Source organism: Cervus canadensis, chromosome 3, assembly GCF_019320065.1.
Source record: "Cervus canadensis isolate Bull #8, Minnesota chromosome 3, ASM1932006v1, whole genome shotgun sequence".
In the NCBI taxonomy this organism is placed as follows: domain Eukaryota; kingdom Metazoa; phylum Chordata; class Mammalia; order Artiodactyla; family Cervidae; genus Cervus; species Cervus canadensis.
The window spans coordinates 26,817,211-26,834,060 of NC_057388.1; the positions used below are offsets into that span (position 1 = coordinate 26,817,211).

General features: G+C 38.0%; 1 protein-coding gene across 1 annotated transcript in view; it reads right to left on the bottom strand.

Annotated features, from left to right (window-relative positions):
- Nucleotides 1-15,334: 15,334 nt before the first annotated feature.
- Nucleotides 15,335-16,850, bottom strand: part of MACC1 (MET transcriptional regulator MACC1) — an 80,080-nt gene continuing 78,564 nt past the window's right edge. The window contains 1 exon segment of the mRNA XM_043462801.1: nucleotides 15,335-16,214. Coding sequence (XP_043318736.1) covers nucleotides 16,002-16,214 — 213 coding nt within the window. The 3' untranslated portion in view covers nucleotides 15,335-16,001.

Genomic DNA, 16,850 nt, shown 5'->3' on the forward strand with positions numbered 1-16,850 from the left:
TTCTTTCCCTTGAAACCTTGCCAGTCAACAAAACCTCCTAACAAGTCTCCTACTTGCCTCAAGAGTTCTCTTGCAAACATCCTCCCTTTGATGATGAATTACTTTGCACTTGTTACATATTGCATTATTCATGCTTTTAGTCTGAGAAAACTCCTCAAAACACTTTATTCTTCAGGAATGACCTATCTTTCTGGATAATGAGCTATTGAGTATAGAAACAATACTTAGACTGTTGAAATAAAATCTGATGATCAATTTTAAGTTTTCTGATTTGCATTTCCAGTGAGTTATGATATATTTTCTGGGTCAAGGGAGTCTAATAATTCTGCACAATATGAATGTATCTGATATAAACACAAATTGCTTTACCAGTGAATTTATCCAACCATCTTGGAAATCATGGCATTGATCCAGCACTAGACAAGAAGCATAAAGAGATAAATCCCAATCTATTATTCCTACCCAAAGGAAAACACAATGACAATAACAAGACTTCGAAGTAGGTACTTTTTTCATAAAGTGCTACAGACAATAAGTATGTGTTTATATGGAAAATAAAATTATTTATCTAAGTAGCCTATTAAAAACATCAAAAATCTATTACATTACAGAATATCATTGAAAACTGCTATAGTATATAGATAATTTGAATGGGCTGTCCTATACTATAATCCTATATAATGTATAATTTTAGATAATCAGTTCAAAGATGTGCTTTTATAGTCTACAATTTTATTTGTTAGAGAGTTTTGGGAAGACACATTACATTGACCCTCCTTGCTCCAGAGATTCTTTCCAACACCTTATCCAATGTCCTAGAAACCATTTTTTTTTTTATATCCCAATCATTAAAATGTTTATTTTTCTTCTAAAGAGAGATAAAATTGTCAAAGTTACACCTTCACAGTTAATTATAACTGGGCCTCTCTCAAGGTCTTTTCCTGTATGAAGTACTCAGTTGCAGAATTATTTCTACTGGAGCACTGTTTAGTCAGTGTTGTAGTTTATCTAAGACATTTTTAAACACTGGAATGTTTTGGAAATACAATCTCCCTTATTAATATAAGAGCCCTGCCCGTAAACTTGAGTTAATTCTGTTGAGTCAGGACTTACTGATGGATTCCTGAATTTATTCAGAGCGTTAAATGTTGTGTTCCAAGTGCCCTTTGCCCTCAAGGAATCAAGGAGTGCATTAATGTAGTTGTCACTGTAATACTTAATAAGGAACCTTTTGTAAGATTTTAAAAACTTTCCATTTGAAAGTGATTTTTGCTTCTAAATAATACAAACACTATCAATATACAAATGGGACTGAGAAGGCAGGAAAGCTGGTCGATTGTACTTATTGCGATTCCTAGCACATAGAAAAATGGTATTTAAGTGGTCGGTAGTCTAGAGAGGAAAAGTCTTCAAGTTCAACTGCTTTCACTATGTAAAACAGTTGAAATTAGCTGCCATAAGAGCTTTGAATCTAGCTAAATAGAACAACTTATGGTTAACACAAGTATATCTGTTGTTATGCCACAAACCACAGGAGAAGTAATGAGGGCAACTGGCCTCACTACTTATCATGTTAGTATGTTGTGTAAATACATGATGATAGTAAACATTCAGTCATGGCCTTTCTACATGTAAATTCAACTGATGACCAATTTTTTTCTGTTATAATATCTATAATTATCTATCTGCATGTCTAGTGCTTCACTAGATAGAAAATGTCAGGATGGAAAGATCTTCCTTATTTGTATCCCATGCCCTGCATAGTGCTTTAGACATGATAGACAAGTGATAAACATTGTTTTTGTAGAAGTAGATACTTGTAAGAATAATAGGCCAACTTCTATTCTTTTTGACAATGAGAGAAAACAAATAGGAGGGAAAAGAGGAGGAGGAGAAGGAGGAGGAGAAAGATAAGGATGAAGAGGAAGAGAAAGAAAAATAAGCAGAGGAGCCCACATTGACAAGACTGTCATAATCAAAACAATAAATCCCTATTTAAATCTATTTGGATCATTTCTCATACATAGGGTGCATGACTTAACACAGATTAGTGCTCCTTGCCTGCTAATTGATAGCTTGGTTGATAACTGCATCCACATGAAGTCACAGTCATGTTCTAATTAATCTTAAAAGCATTTCCGGGAAACCTTTCACAAATATCACAAAATTAGACACAAAAGCTTTCCAAACCCTCTTCATGTTTTAAATTTAATGTACAGAAGAGATCAGCCAAGATGGCAGAGTAGGAAAACGTGGAACTCAACTCTCCCTGTGAACACATCAAAAATGCATCTACATGTGGTATAATCATCACTGAAAACTAACTAAAGAGAGTAGAAAGACTTCTGCACAACCAAGACTGTGAGAAAGATACACATAGAATCAGGAGGGAGGAAGGGGAGCAAATTGATCAGGCTGGGACCGGTGCCCTAGGAGGGGACTCAGGGGAAAAGGGAGATTACATGGGCAGAGATGCTCCCTCAGGAGGGAGTGTTTTGAGCCACTTATTGGGTCCCCCAGTCCTGGGTCCAAACCAGGGAGGATGAGGCAGCTAGGTTGGTTGGCTGGGACTAACGGAGGACTATCAGAAGCCTGGACTTTGCTGGCGAGGAGCACGTGTGCATGCCCTCTTGTGCCTGAGGCAGGTTGGAGAGCGCAGACTGAAGGCTCCCTCCCCGTTTACTAATGGACCAGCTCTATACTATACCTGGGCTGCCAGCACAAGAGAAAGAGCACTCGGCTGTGGGACACAGAGGCAACTTGGACCTTGAGCGGCGTGTAGGTGGAATGGGGCTCGTAATCATTGGCACAGACTTAGGCAGTGCATCAGAAGCAACCAGAACACTGCCGGTGGCCGGTCCGCCACAATCCGCCCCTCATAAATACTGAGAGACCCCGTGCGCCCGCCTGCATTGTGGCGAGACTCCACAACGGGGCGGGGACAGGGCAGACTGGAGGGAGGCCCAGCTGTGAGGATAAAGAAGGCGCAGACAGAAGGCTGGACGGAAAGCAGGTGAGGGCCACAACTGCCGGTGCCGACCCACACCCACACGGCACGCCGCAGGCAGCCTGGACCCCTGTGGCTGACACACCCACACCCACAGGAGCGCCTGCCTCGGCCCCTCAGCCTCCAGCACTGCTCTCCTCTGTGGGAAGAGCTCCACAAAATGTGGTTAAACAGACACCCAGCAGATGAGAAGCCCTGCCTCAAACTCAGCTCTGGATCTAGCCACTCCACCTCCAAGCCCACTGCCTGTCACGGCGATGGGACACGCGTGACCTGAGGAGACTGACACGCACTCACAGCATGTCCAGCCCTTCAGCCAAAGGTTCTGGGCACAGCAGGCTCCATAAGGACCCGCTGAGATGAGGACACCCCTTCATGTCTGCAGTGAGGAACTGTTCTACCTAAATTCGTAGAGGCAGAGAGAGTTAGGCAATGATAAGGCAGAGGGACTGGTCTCAATTGAAACAGAAAACTGTTGAAAAAAAAGAAGTAATAAAACTAATAAAAATTTAACAGATAAATAATTCAAACCACATCTAATAATAAGAATGCTAACTGAATTAGGGAAAAGAATAAATGAACAAAGTAAGAATTTAATAAGGAATTAGAAAATACAAAAGAAGACCCAATCAGAAATGGGGCATTCAGTAACTAAAACGAAAAACATACTGGCAGGAATGAACAACAGACTAAATGATACAGAAGATCACAAGTGATCTGAAAGTTAGAATAATGGAAACCACCCATCAGAACAGCAAAAAGAGAAAATAAATATAAAAACAGTTTAAGAAATTTGGGGGATAATATCAAGCAAAGCAATATTTGCATTATAGGGATCCCAGAAGAAGAGAGAAACTTGGTGATCGAAAATGTATTTGGTGAAATTACGGGTTCAAATTCCCAAACCTGAAGAAGGGAACAGGTATTTAGGTCAGGAAGCATAGAGGGTCCCAAGTAAAATGAACCACACAGACCCTTACCAATATATATCATAATTAAAATACCAAAGTTCAACAGTGAATTTTAAAGGCATCAAGAGAAAAACAAAGTGTCATAAAAAAGGGAACCCCCGTAAGTATATCAGCTGATTTTTCTGTAGAAGATTTACGAACCAGAAGGGAGTGATATGACACATTCAAAGTGCTGAGAGGGAAAAACTGGATAATCTGCACAGCAGGACTAATATTTAGAATAGAAGGAAAGAGAAAGAATTTCTCAGACAAGCCAAAACTAAGAGCTCATCAATACTAAACCTACTCTAAAAGAAAGGTTAAAAAATCTTTTCTAAGTAGAAAAGAAGTAAGAATCTATAAGAAAGGGAAAATCCCACTGGGAATGGCAAGTATAGAGTAAGGACTGCGCATCAACCACTTAAATAAGCTAGTATGAAGATGAAAGCACAAAAAGTTGTAAAAGTAATTGTGATTATAATAAACAGTCAAGGGATAAACATGAAGATGTACAATATGATGTCAAAGACAAAACATAAGGAAGCAGAGTAAATGATGTAGATCTTTTAGAATATGTTTGAACTTAAATGACTACCAGTATAAAACACAAGTAGATATAGTTATAGGTCAACATATGTGAATTTCATGGTAACTACTAATCAAAAAGCTAAAATAGATGCACAAAAACTAAAAAGAAATGAACACAAGCATACTACTAAAGAAAATCATCACACCACAAGTGAAGAAACAAAACTTACAGAGAAGAACTACAAAAACAACCAGAAAACATGCAATAAAGTGTTGTAAATTCAACATCCATGAAAATATGCTCAACATTACTAATTATTAGAGAAATGTAAATCAAAATAACCATATCAACTCACACCGTTCAGAATGGCTATCAACAAAGTGTCTACAAGTACAAAAGTTGGTGAGAATAAAGAAAGGGAACTCTGGTATACAGTTGATGGAAATGTAAACTGGCACAGACAGTATGGAAAACAGTATGAAGGTTCCTCAAAAGATTAAAAATAGTGCTACCTTATAATCCAGTAATTCCACTGTGTACATAGCTGAAAATGAAAACAGTAATTCAGAAAGACACATGCACTCCAATGTTCATAGCAGCATTAATTACAATAGCCACAATATGGAAACAATCCAAGTGTATGTCAACAGACAAACAGATAAAGAAGATGGGGTATTTGTATATTATGGAATATTATTCAGCCTTAAAAGGATGAAATTCTGCATGGATGGACCTTTAGAGTATTATGCTTAGTGAGATATGTCAGGCAGAGAAAGACAATACTGTATGTCATCACTTAATGTGGAAATAAAACAAATGAATGCATATACCAAAACAGAAGCAGATTCACAGATACAGAAAACAAACAAGTAGATGTCAATGGGGAGAGAAAAGCCAGGACAGGCAAGACAGGGGTATGGGATTAAGAGACAGAAACTACTATGTACGAAATAGGTAAGCAACAAGGATATATTGTTGCTTATAGCCACAATTCCATATGGAATTATAGCCATTGTTTTGTAATAACTTTAAATGAATTATAATCTTTAGAAATATGGAATCACTATGCTACACACCTGAAACTAACATAATACTGTAAATCAACTAAGTGGCCTCCCAAGCAGCTCACTGGTAAAGAATCCTCCTGCCAATACAGGAGACAAGAGTTTGATCCCTCGGTTGGGAAGATCCCCTGGAGAAAGAAGTGTCAATCCACTCCAGTATTCTCGCCTGGGAAATCCCATGGACTGGCTGGCTACAGTCCATGGGGTTGCAAAAGAGTCAGAGACAGTTTAGTGACTATAGTTCAATGAATTAATTGAATGTGCAAATGGTTACACTTAATACTGGTCTTTATAAACAAAAATAACCACTTTGACAAATATCGTTCCCATATACTGCTCAGTAAATTTGCACTTTTTAAGATCACTGTATTTATTTTTTGACTGAACTGAGTTAATAATTCAGTGCTTTGTGGTCAAAGAAACTAAGTAACACACTTACAGGTATCATTCCAAAGATTATCCACATCAGAGTGGCAAGAGTTTTATCAGTTCTGGTCCTCAGCCACAACTGTAGTTAGCAAAGTTTGCATTCATTATCTCTCCCTGTCAACTTCTGCACCTTGTACTTACTTTCAGTTTTGCCCATTTCTCAAGACAATCTGTTTCCAAGTCAGTGACACATTCTTGGTACTTTCCATGTCTCCCTTCATCTACAAAAATATCCCGTGTCTTTTTCTAACACAGCTTTAAGTATTGTGATTATTTGACCTATGGTGCAAATGCCTGATAATGATTGAAAGTGTTATTCTTCCCAGTTGCCACTCTTATTTTCAGCAGTATCTTTCAGCGTTTTATACCTAGAGTGACCAACTGTTTCAGTATGCCTGGGACTTTCCTGGTTTCAGCAAAGAAAATTCCAAGTCTCAGGAAACCCCTCAGTTCCAGGCTTGTTTACCCTGATGTCCCTGAAAGGCCTGTGAGAAACAACGGTGGGGAAGATTTTTTACCCTTCACTCTCAAGTGCTATTCCCAGCTAGAGATTTTTCTGCCATTTCTCTCAAATCTCTGCCCAGGATGATGTACTCGACTCCCTAGGGAGTCCAGCATACCTCTCCTTCCCTCCCCACCCACCACACTCATCAGGACAAATTTCCCAGATTTGCTCATTTTGCTTTCTGGGTGATCTAAGCCTCCCATTATTTTATTTTGCTCAATAAATTATATTTGTTTTCCCAGGCATATTCGTGTTCACACCAAAAAGTCCAGAATCATGTCATAATCCTTACTCACAACACTGTTCTTAGACTGTCTTCATGTTCCCCACCTGTAGAAAGAGCATTCTTTTTTTTTTTTTTTGCAGCACTCAGATCCTAAAATAACAAGAAAGAAGAGCCAGGAGAAATTATCTATGAGTATGTTTATCTACACCGATATTTTTCATTAGCTCTAACAAGCAGAACCTGATGCTACATCTTGCCTGAAATAAAAGGACAATGTAGTGAAAAGGTCCAGCTGTCTAGGTGTGCCACCTCACTACAATCTGCTCATTCTGTGGACATCCATCATTTCTCAGGCATCTATGATTTGCCTATGATAGAGAATCAAGGATGCAACATTTTTAAAAGACTCAGTATAGGATTATATAAAATGCATTCAAACAAGGTAGCTGATTTCACTAAATTAAAAAAAAAAAAAGAATCATTTTTGTTATAGGCTGAATAGTGTCTCCTCCAAATTCATATGTTGAACTCCTAACCCCCAAGGGCTTAAGAATGTGATTGGATTTGATGATAGGGTACTTTAAAGGGTAATTAAGATAAAATGAAGTTACTAGGATCAGCCTTACTCCAATACTGGACGCTATTAGGACACAGACACTTGCACCAAGACAAAACCATGTAAAGACACAGAGAAGACAGCCATCTACACAAGACAGGAGACAGGCTAGAACACATCCTTCCCTCACAGCCCTCACAGGAAACCACCCCTGCCAAAGCTTTGATCTTGGATTTCTAGCCTCTAGAACTGGGAGAAAAGAAATTTTTGTCTTTAAGCCACCCATTTTATGATACTTTGTTATGGGAGTAACTAGCAAACTAATAAAATTTTCTAGTAGATAAATACAGAACATACTAAGTGGTCAAAATGAGCTTTCATTAAAAAAAGATTTAGAACCTTGCTCAAGGCAAGAACCCAGGGCATTGGATTAATTACTTATAGGAGTTTTCAGCTCTCACATTAGAACTTGGACTGTTATCCCTAGGAATATAGTAAGCGTCTCAGCAGTCCAAATGGAAATAAATAGAAACATTCTCTAAGAATATGAAAGTAGGACTTAAGATACTTTTTCTTCCAACCTATCAGTGAAACCTCTTGAAAATAGCTTTGGGAATGTAACATCAAGTGCTCTCTCATCTTCTCCTGAATAACCTTGCTCACTAATCTCTTATTTCTCCACAACCCACAGCATTTAATTTCACCCTGAAAAACATAACAATATGATATTCCCTCCTGAAGAACATTTCTTGACTCAGGGTAATTGATGACTATAAGTGAACATATATTAAACACACACATATTAAACAGAAACATGTATTAAGATAATGTTTATAGGCTCTTAAAAATGGACCAGACAAATTGTGAGTTTTATCTTTATAAAGTTGTTCTGTATACAAAACAAGCAAAGAAATACACCACCTTTGTCCGTGTATCCCTTTTGTATCACTTTGTCCTATTTTTCACTGCTGTCTTAGAATCATCTGATTTACTTTGTTCACACTGCTGTTCTACTTTTCCCTTGGGCAGCATTTAGAGGTTATTACTGATTCAGAAGTAGAGATAAAGGTCTCCAATGAAAAGTCAGATGGTTGAGAAAGATAGAAATACTCCTGACCTTGGACTTGCTTTCATAATTTTCAAAGACTGTTCAAAGGATTTTGCCATCATTTTTTTTTTTCACAGGCAAGTGATGCCTGCCACTCAATCTGAACTACAATTTTCTCTCAGTCATTCTGGGAATACCTCCTCTCTCTCTCTCCCAGTCAGCTTCTTTCTGGCAGCAGTTGAGGTGCATTGACTAAGTTACAGGTACTGCTTAAAAGAGAACAATTAGGAGTAATAGGAGAACTGCCCCGGACCTCCCAGGTCAGGTGAACTCAGAATCTTGATGGGGTTTTAGATGGCTCAGCCGTGTCATCCATATTTTATAAAGTGGTATGTGAAGGGCGGAATGCTGGTGAGGTTTCACTTACTTAGCATTTGATTTAGTGCAGAAGTTTATAGAAGTGGGCCCACTGCCCAGTCTCGTGAGAAGGACTCAGATGACTAGAGTCTTGAATTACACTCGAGGGAAAAAGTTTTTCCTGGTATAGGAAATAGTGCTGAGGTTATGTAATATCACATTTTTAACAGAAAATTGCTGTTGACATCCCCAACATCCACCTCCTCCCAATTCCAGGAACAAAACTCAGTTCTACCTGTTGACCAAAGACTCCCAAATCCAGTGGTTTGAACAGGGTGGTGGTGGGGGTGAAGGAAGGCGCAAAAGACCCAGGTCTGACCAAAGGATCCCTGGTTACAGCCCTTAGTGACTGGCTGAAAGATGAGCACAACACCTAGACTGGTCTCATCAGAAGGACTCTTCCACTGGGGTTATCAGGAAATACTTACTATTGCCCTACCTATCTGGAGAAGGAAATGGCAGCCCACTCCAGTGTTCTTGCCTGGAGAATCCCAGGGACGGCGGAGCCTGGTGGGCTGCCGTCTATGGGGTCGCACAGAGTCAGACACGACTGAAGCGACTTAGCAGCAGCAGCAGCAGTCCTATCAATGTTCAATAAGGAAAGCAGAACCATCAGCATTGATATATAATAAGGATTTACTGCAGTGATTTGATTTGATGCATATGTGAGACCTGGTCAGAGTCTTGGCCTGGCTCTTTCTTCTATGGCACTGAGCTTGAAGTTTAAGGTCAGGCTAAGGGAAAGAAAAGATAAACACTTGACTGAGGTAGAGCAGGGACAACTAGAATCTCGTTTGTCTGTTATTGGCACCCTTGTTGGTCCCTCTCTGACTCCAAGCCTGCAACCTTGCTGCTGTGGATAATCTGCAGGACAAGTGGTGCTCTGGCTGCAGAATGGCAGGCCAGTCACTTGCCCCTCAACAAAAAGCTGAGTTAGGAGCTGCCATGGAGACTTACCTTACATTCACCTTCCAAGAATCACAGTGGCTACTGCTCCACAGTGACCTTCCAAATTGCCCACAGATGACTCTTGTTACTAACCCTAACGGGAAACAGTCAGTGAGAAAGACTCGGGGAAACATCGTTTAGTTTAGCCCAGATGACACATTACGAAGTCACCATAGCCTGAAACTAGAACGTGGAGAAATGTGAGGCTGGAGCTGCCACAGTTATCAGGTCCCAGGAAGGGACAGCCCAGAGTTGCTGGGCTGCTTTGTGGAGCCCAAGGATGAAACTAAGATCATCAAAGTCAGAGGAGGGTGAAAAACAAACAGGCAATTTGATCACACCCTTAGAGCCCAGAATCCTGGAATGTCTGAAACTGCCCTTGAGGTTTTCAATTGTGAGAGACAATAAATCCTTTGTGCTCAAACCTGTTCAATAGGTTTTCTGACACCAGCTCCTGAAAGACTGCTAAATGACAACCTTAACATAGAGCCACTGTGTTTGCTCTAGTGAAGTTTCTTAATAGTTTCAAGGAACAGTTTTAAGTAGCATTAAATTCATCCAGAGGAAACCAAGCAATAGTTAATTTGTACATTATTACTGATCAGATAAAGAGAATCAATGACATATATTTTCCATTTTTAAAAAGACCAGTAAAAAGAAGTTTCCATTGTCCCTGAATAGTCTCCTTTCATTAGACCATAATCAAACTGTTTCCTATCTCCCCTTCACACTTTCCTTGCTTTCCACCATGAGATAAAGGGGACTGGGTGAACATTGAATACACATTTTCTGGAATAAAACAGTATATTTTCCTCCTGTCAAATGAATTTTTCTACTATACAAAAAAAAAAAAAAAAGTAGATAATTTTATTGTGCCATTAACCTAATAAATGTAAGGTCAACATCATACCAAACTTGTCAATCCCAAATTCTGTTTAAATGACTGACTTTTGCAGAATCAGCTTAAGTAAAACCAGTAATATCATCATGGCTAAGTTTGACTTTCAACTACTAATCATATTTATATAAATATGTTAAATGTCTCAGCACATTCCAAGGGTTTAAATGTCAACTTACATATGAGGAACACTTAAAATCTGCTTCCAAGTGCCAAAAGAGAGTCTCAAATGTCTCTAAGAATTAAAAAAAAAAGTAATTAGAAAGAAACTTTTAGCAAAAGATATGATACATTAATGTCAAAGTGAGGTTGCTCAACTCATCACCTATTATCAGAGCCACCATCCCTTTAAATGTGAAACTCATTGGAAAGAGAACATCTATCTTACCTTATCAACAATGTTTGTGGTCACTTTGTAATTCTACAAAGAAAGTGGGGCATGGAGATGGGTGTATTGATCACATTAGTGAGAAACGTTTATTTTTTCCCAAATGGGGAAAAATTAATTCAGCAAGACATTTAACAAGTGATGGGGCAGTAAAAACAGGGCTTACTCCCAAGGTATTTTATAGAAACAAGTACATATATTTTGCAAAATCATCTTAACACACAATAAATTTCTCAAATTATTAATCTTTTTATTCAAATGTGATTACATTTTAGATGAGACACAGAGATCTTTAATTAGTTTTCTAATAAAATTCATTTTGAGGCTTTTATGAATTCATGTAAGAGTTCACTTTACATATAAAAATGGAGCCATTATATAATCTGATTTGTTTTTTTTATTTCAAAAACTATTTTTCTTGATTGAGTGACATAAAAATTTGTTACCCAGAAGTCAGGTTTTCTGGTTTTACAAAGACTCCTTTATTCTTAGAGATGAAGGATGTGTAACACTATGGTTCTCAAAGGAGAGTCTTTGGACCAGCAGCATCTCTATCACCTGAGAACTTAACAGAAATGCAGGTTTTCAAGCAGCACCCCAGACCTGCTGAATCAGAATTGTGGGGTGGAGCCCAGAAGTCTATGTTCCAATAAGCCCTCCAGGTGATCCTGCAGTTGCTAAAGCTGAAGAACCTCTGCACAGAGGTTGCTTGGTCTAAGGCCTTTGCAATGGGAAGGGAGCATATTTGACAGTGTGCTTTCAGTAGCTCCAAGCAAAACCATTGCTGACCTATTAATACCTCTAGTCTAGTTTGTTCTGAGTAGTTGATGGTTTTCAACTATTCAAAATAGTGCATATTGTGTAACCAGTTTCATTAGGCTATGTGAGTAATAAATGAGATAGTATCTGCACAGTGCTTAGTGAGCTTACGTATGCTATGCCTCACACATACAGGACTTTATGTTAATGTAAATAATTGATATTCAGGCTATAAGTTTTAGTTTACATTTTTCCCTCATAGCAAAATAAATCTATAAAACCCATAAAATATCCCATTCATTATACACTCATAAATATTTAAGCCTAAGAGGAGTTTAGAGACTACCCAGTTCGAGCCCCTCATTTTATAGATGAGAAAACTGAAGCCTGGGGAGGCTGAATGACAGGTCAAAAGTCTCTTACGATGTGATAGGAAAAAATTAGAAGGCACAGCTGCAATTCCTGGACTAGTATCTTATAGAAGAAGCCTTTCATGTTGTACTCACTACCACAATAGCACTGCTTGCTCTGGAACTTTCTCGTTTGCCATTACTAATTATTACCCAGTACTAATCTCTCCATCACTCCTTCATGAATGTGTGTGTGTGTGTGTGTTAGTTGCTCAGTCATGTCTGACTCTTTGTGACCCTATGGACTGTAGCCTGCCAGGCTCCTCTGTCCATGGAATTCTCCAGGCAAGAATTCTGGAGTGGGTTGCCATACCCTTCTCCAGGAGATCTTCCCGACCCAGGGATAGAACCTGGGTCTCCTGCATTGCAGGTTCTTTACCATCTGAGCCACCAGGGAAGCCCCCCTTCATGTATGAACTGACACTATTATTCAGAATTGCAAAGCTATTAGATTTAAAGGTTTCTGGCCTACATAGGCCTAGAAATGTATAAAAAGAAAAGGTAAAATATGTATGCAAAAGCCACAGATTTCTACAACAGTTAGTGAAATACTGAAATACTGTAGTGTATCCATAGTCACTTTATATTTCATGTTGTGGACTAGAAAATAAGCATGCAAGAAACCAACTTTCAACAATTATGTTGTTCTGAAGAAAGTCTTTGGGTTAACCCCACCTCTTTAGAACTTTGGAATTCACTAAACTATACAGCAGCACATGAAGGAAACTTCATACAGAAGTAAGGGGAAGAAGTTTGTATATATAAAAAGAAAAAAATCTATTTTAACTAGAAAAGCCTTCAGAGACATAATTTTTATTATCTCCCTTTCCTTTATAGTGCTTCAAATATTCCTTAGACATGAAAAAATTATAGGAAATATAATTTACAACAGCACAGTATGAAAATTCATTTTGAAATGTCCAATTATGTATAGTATTGTACGATTTTGAATGTATTTTCTTCATTGTATTTACATATAACATATTCAAAGCTATTTAGCAATAGCAAAATTTCTTTGACAAACACCACGCATTAATGTAGTGCATTCTGCTCCTTCCAGAGACCTAGTTATCCCCAGTTTCAAAACTTCATGTGGTATTTTCTACATTACAGAACATGAAAGTGTGTTGTATGCATGACTGGCATGAACAGCTAATGACACACTGTTACTTGCACCTCCTTAATTGACTTTCACATTAAGGCTTTAACAGGAGGAAGTAGAGGATCTGTGGCTTACATAGAAAAATTACTACATTGCAAGCTGAGCACTGAACAAGAATCTCATCCTAATTCATCATTAGACGAAAAGCCTGAGGAACTGAAAGAATCAGCTATGCTTTTTCCAGTTTCCAAATGCTTGAAGAAGTTTTACATTAATGGCTTTTGGTGCTTTTAATGATGTCAAGGATGGGATTTAATTGCCTTATTAATTCTCTTGATTTGCTGCCAAATGTTAAAGGCAATTTGTGATTACTGAGCTAATCTTTTCTGATTATGAAAATCCATTATAGGAAGAAAAATATAAAATTCAGAAAAGTGGAAATGATTTATAAAAATGTTAGAATATATTTAAAAGAACAGAATGTTTGGACATGGGTTTAAAATTCCTCTGAAAGGATTTGTTATGAGATTGTAAGATATCTTTGTATATATTAATATTTAAACTGTTGTTTCATCCTTAAATTACAGAGATAATGCTGTTCATTTTTAAAACTCTTCTTAAACTTTCCAACCACAATCACAACACATGATGTGATAAACCTGAGTGATTTATTTAATCTTACTGCCCTAATCAACTCACAAGATCTCTGTTGTCTCAGATCTTAGAGCCTGGAAAAACCCAGTTATTAATTCCTTATTATCCTTTCCCGAAATTCTCTGGTTTGCTGACATGCTAATAAGATTCCAAGAATGTTCTAAAGAAAGCAAAAGCAAAATCACCACTAAAAATGATTGTGTTCCGAACTTACAGATTGTTTCTTTTTTTCTCCCTTCTCCCTGAATTCATTTTCAACTGAAATAAATTCTGTCCTTGAATGTATGTACATAACTCCTTGGGCAGGGTGTATTCACTTATCATCAAATATAAATATTAAAAGCCTTAAAGATCTTAAATCCTAATTCAAATTACCTTTGCCAGCATACCAAATACCTCAGGGTGGGTGTATTAAAAGCTCTAAAATGATTCTGCTTTTACTTTTTAGCCAAATGGACATGTTTTATTCAGGATCCCTAAATAAAATCCTTATTCAGCTCATCCGCATTACCTTTGAAGACTTCTCTTTCTTTCCTTCACTCCTTCACCCTTTCCAGCCCTTCACCTTGGATACCTGTATCTCCTGAGCTCCCTTCCTGCCTGAGGTCTTCAGGTCATTGAGGAATTGCCTCCTCCACCCTCTCCAGACAAGAAGCAATGTCTGATCCTCCTTCAGGCTCATCATTTCTTTACCAGGGAAAACTTATGTGATCTCCCTGATCCGCATGATTTCCACCCCCCTCAAAATCTATATCTCTTGGCATTCCAGCCTTTCCTCTGTAGCTGGTATTGCAGATGCCATTTTAAATTTAATTGTATAATTCTTTATCATTGCCTCTATCACTTCAGCAGTACTGAAGTCAGGGGGATCATGCTGTTTTTCTCCCATTATTAACCTCAAACATCTATGCATCTGCCACAGAGTGGGTACACACACTCTGTCAACTGAATGACAATAAATGAATGACTGTCTAAAACACATCAACAGAGGCAGGCAGCCAAAGGATTGAACACTGGAGTAAGCACAGACCATCCCTTATCAACTCTCTAACAGTTAGCATTTATACTTGCCTAAATTTCTATACAATCTTTGTATTCCAAAAGATGTATAAAACATTCTGAAATATACACACATACACATAATTACATAAACACCTGAGCATGCACACACACAGGCATCAGTGTTTCTGGTAGATAAGATGGCTGCGTTCAGCAGTGATAAATCAGGCTTTTAAAAAGTAACCCTTGTTTTTAAAAAACCTTTGAGAGTTAAAAGAATTACTCAGCATTATGATACTGAAGAAAAAGTTGAAGGATTAGCTAGACTTCAAGATGATGGAGGAAGGTGGTAAAAATTCCAGTTGGTGGATGCAGACAACAGATTTCCAGTTGTATCTTCCTTCTGGCACTTTCATGAGATGGTAGAATAGCGCAGAGAGCTTAATTAAAAGGAAATAATTACCTATAAGTTTTAATATGCATTTTGTTTTTTTTTTTAAAACTATATTTCCATGTGCTATATTTTCTTAAAAAAAACAGAGCCAGATTTTGCAAACAGAAAACCTGCTTCACACTGGCTGCACAGCCCTGACTGTCCTCTCCAGTCCTTAGTTTCTTCACATGAAAAATGGGAATAATCCTAGCAAATGCCACTGGAAATAAAACAGAGCAGGTAGAGAAAGTATGTAGTCTGGTGCCTGGCCACAGAGCATTGCTTCCTTCTCTTCCTCTACCTGTCTGCTGGAAAAATCCCAGTATTTATACTGAGAGCCTCTGGATTATCTGGGTTTCTGTGTGATGTAATTATGCTGGCAGTCATTTGTTTTAACTAAAAGAAATTAAAAGTAACTTTGAAAGGGAGAAAGAGTTTTTTCTTTCCTTTCTCAACAATAAAGCAGCTTAATATTTGCATTTGAAAGGGAGACACAAAAATACATATTTGATTATAAAACCCATCCTTGGATTTTGTGCTAGGATATGTTTTCACCAGGAAACACTTTTTTTTTTTCTTAAAAGCAATACTTTTCTGAGACTCTTTTCCTCTCTCTCTCTCTCTCACACACACCCCTTTCTCCCTCTACTCCTTCCTCTTAAAAATGTATCCTTCATTGCTATACTTCCTCAGAAGTGGAGAATGCAGTTGCTCTCAAAACCTCTAAAGAATTCACTAGTATTAAAGCGCCAGTTAAGTCTCGCCACTGTTTGGTCACGGGGCTTTTCATTCTGTCCAAAGCTGATTGTAGGTCTTGTAACACATCTCTGTAGCTGTTTCCATAGTGAGCACTCCAAGTATAAAGAAAATCATAGGCAGGTTTCCACATCATCTATAAAGAAAAAAAATTAGACTAGTTTGTAAATAAGTCAGGGAGGAAAACAGATGCTTTAAAAAAGAGTTTAAAAGGCTCTTAAAACTTGAAAACAGAATACTAATTATATATATATATGTATATATATGCATATTTACACACACTTATTTAATGTCACAGATGATGCTCAGTCGCACAGTCAGGTCCATCTCTTTGTGACCCCGTGGACTATTTAGCCTGCAAGGCTACTCTGTCCATGGAATTTCCAGGCAAGAATATTGGAGTGGGCTGCCATTTCCTCATCCAGGGGATTTTCCCAACCCAGGGATCAAACCCGTGTCTGCTATGTCTCCTGCATTGGCAGATGGGTTCCTTACCCCTAGTGCCACCTGGCAAGCCCAATATCATAGTAAATATGTTTTAATAACTATCACTCCTCTGTTATATCCCTGTGTTTCTAAAACTCTAGATTTTAAAAACAGTGACCATAAATAGGGCTTTTTTTTTCTAGATTCATCTAAATATTTCTCGTTTTCTTCATGTGAATTCCTTGTGCAATTTTTTTATTATAACAAATATTACTGAGATAAACTTTTCACTCTCTGACAGACTTTTAAGGTTTAAGTCATAACCCTTTTATTGTTACATATCTAT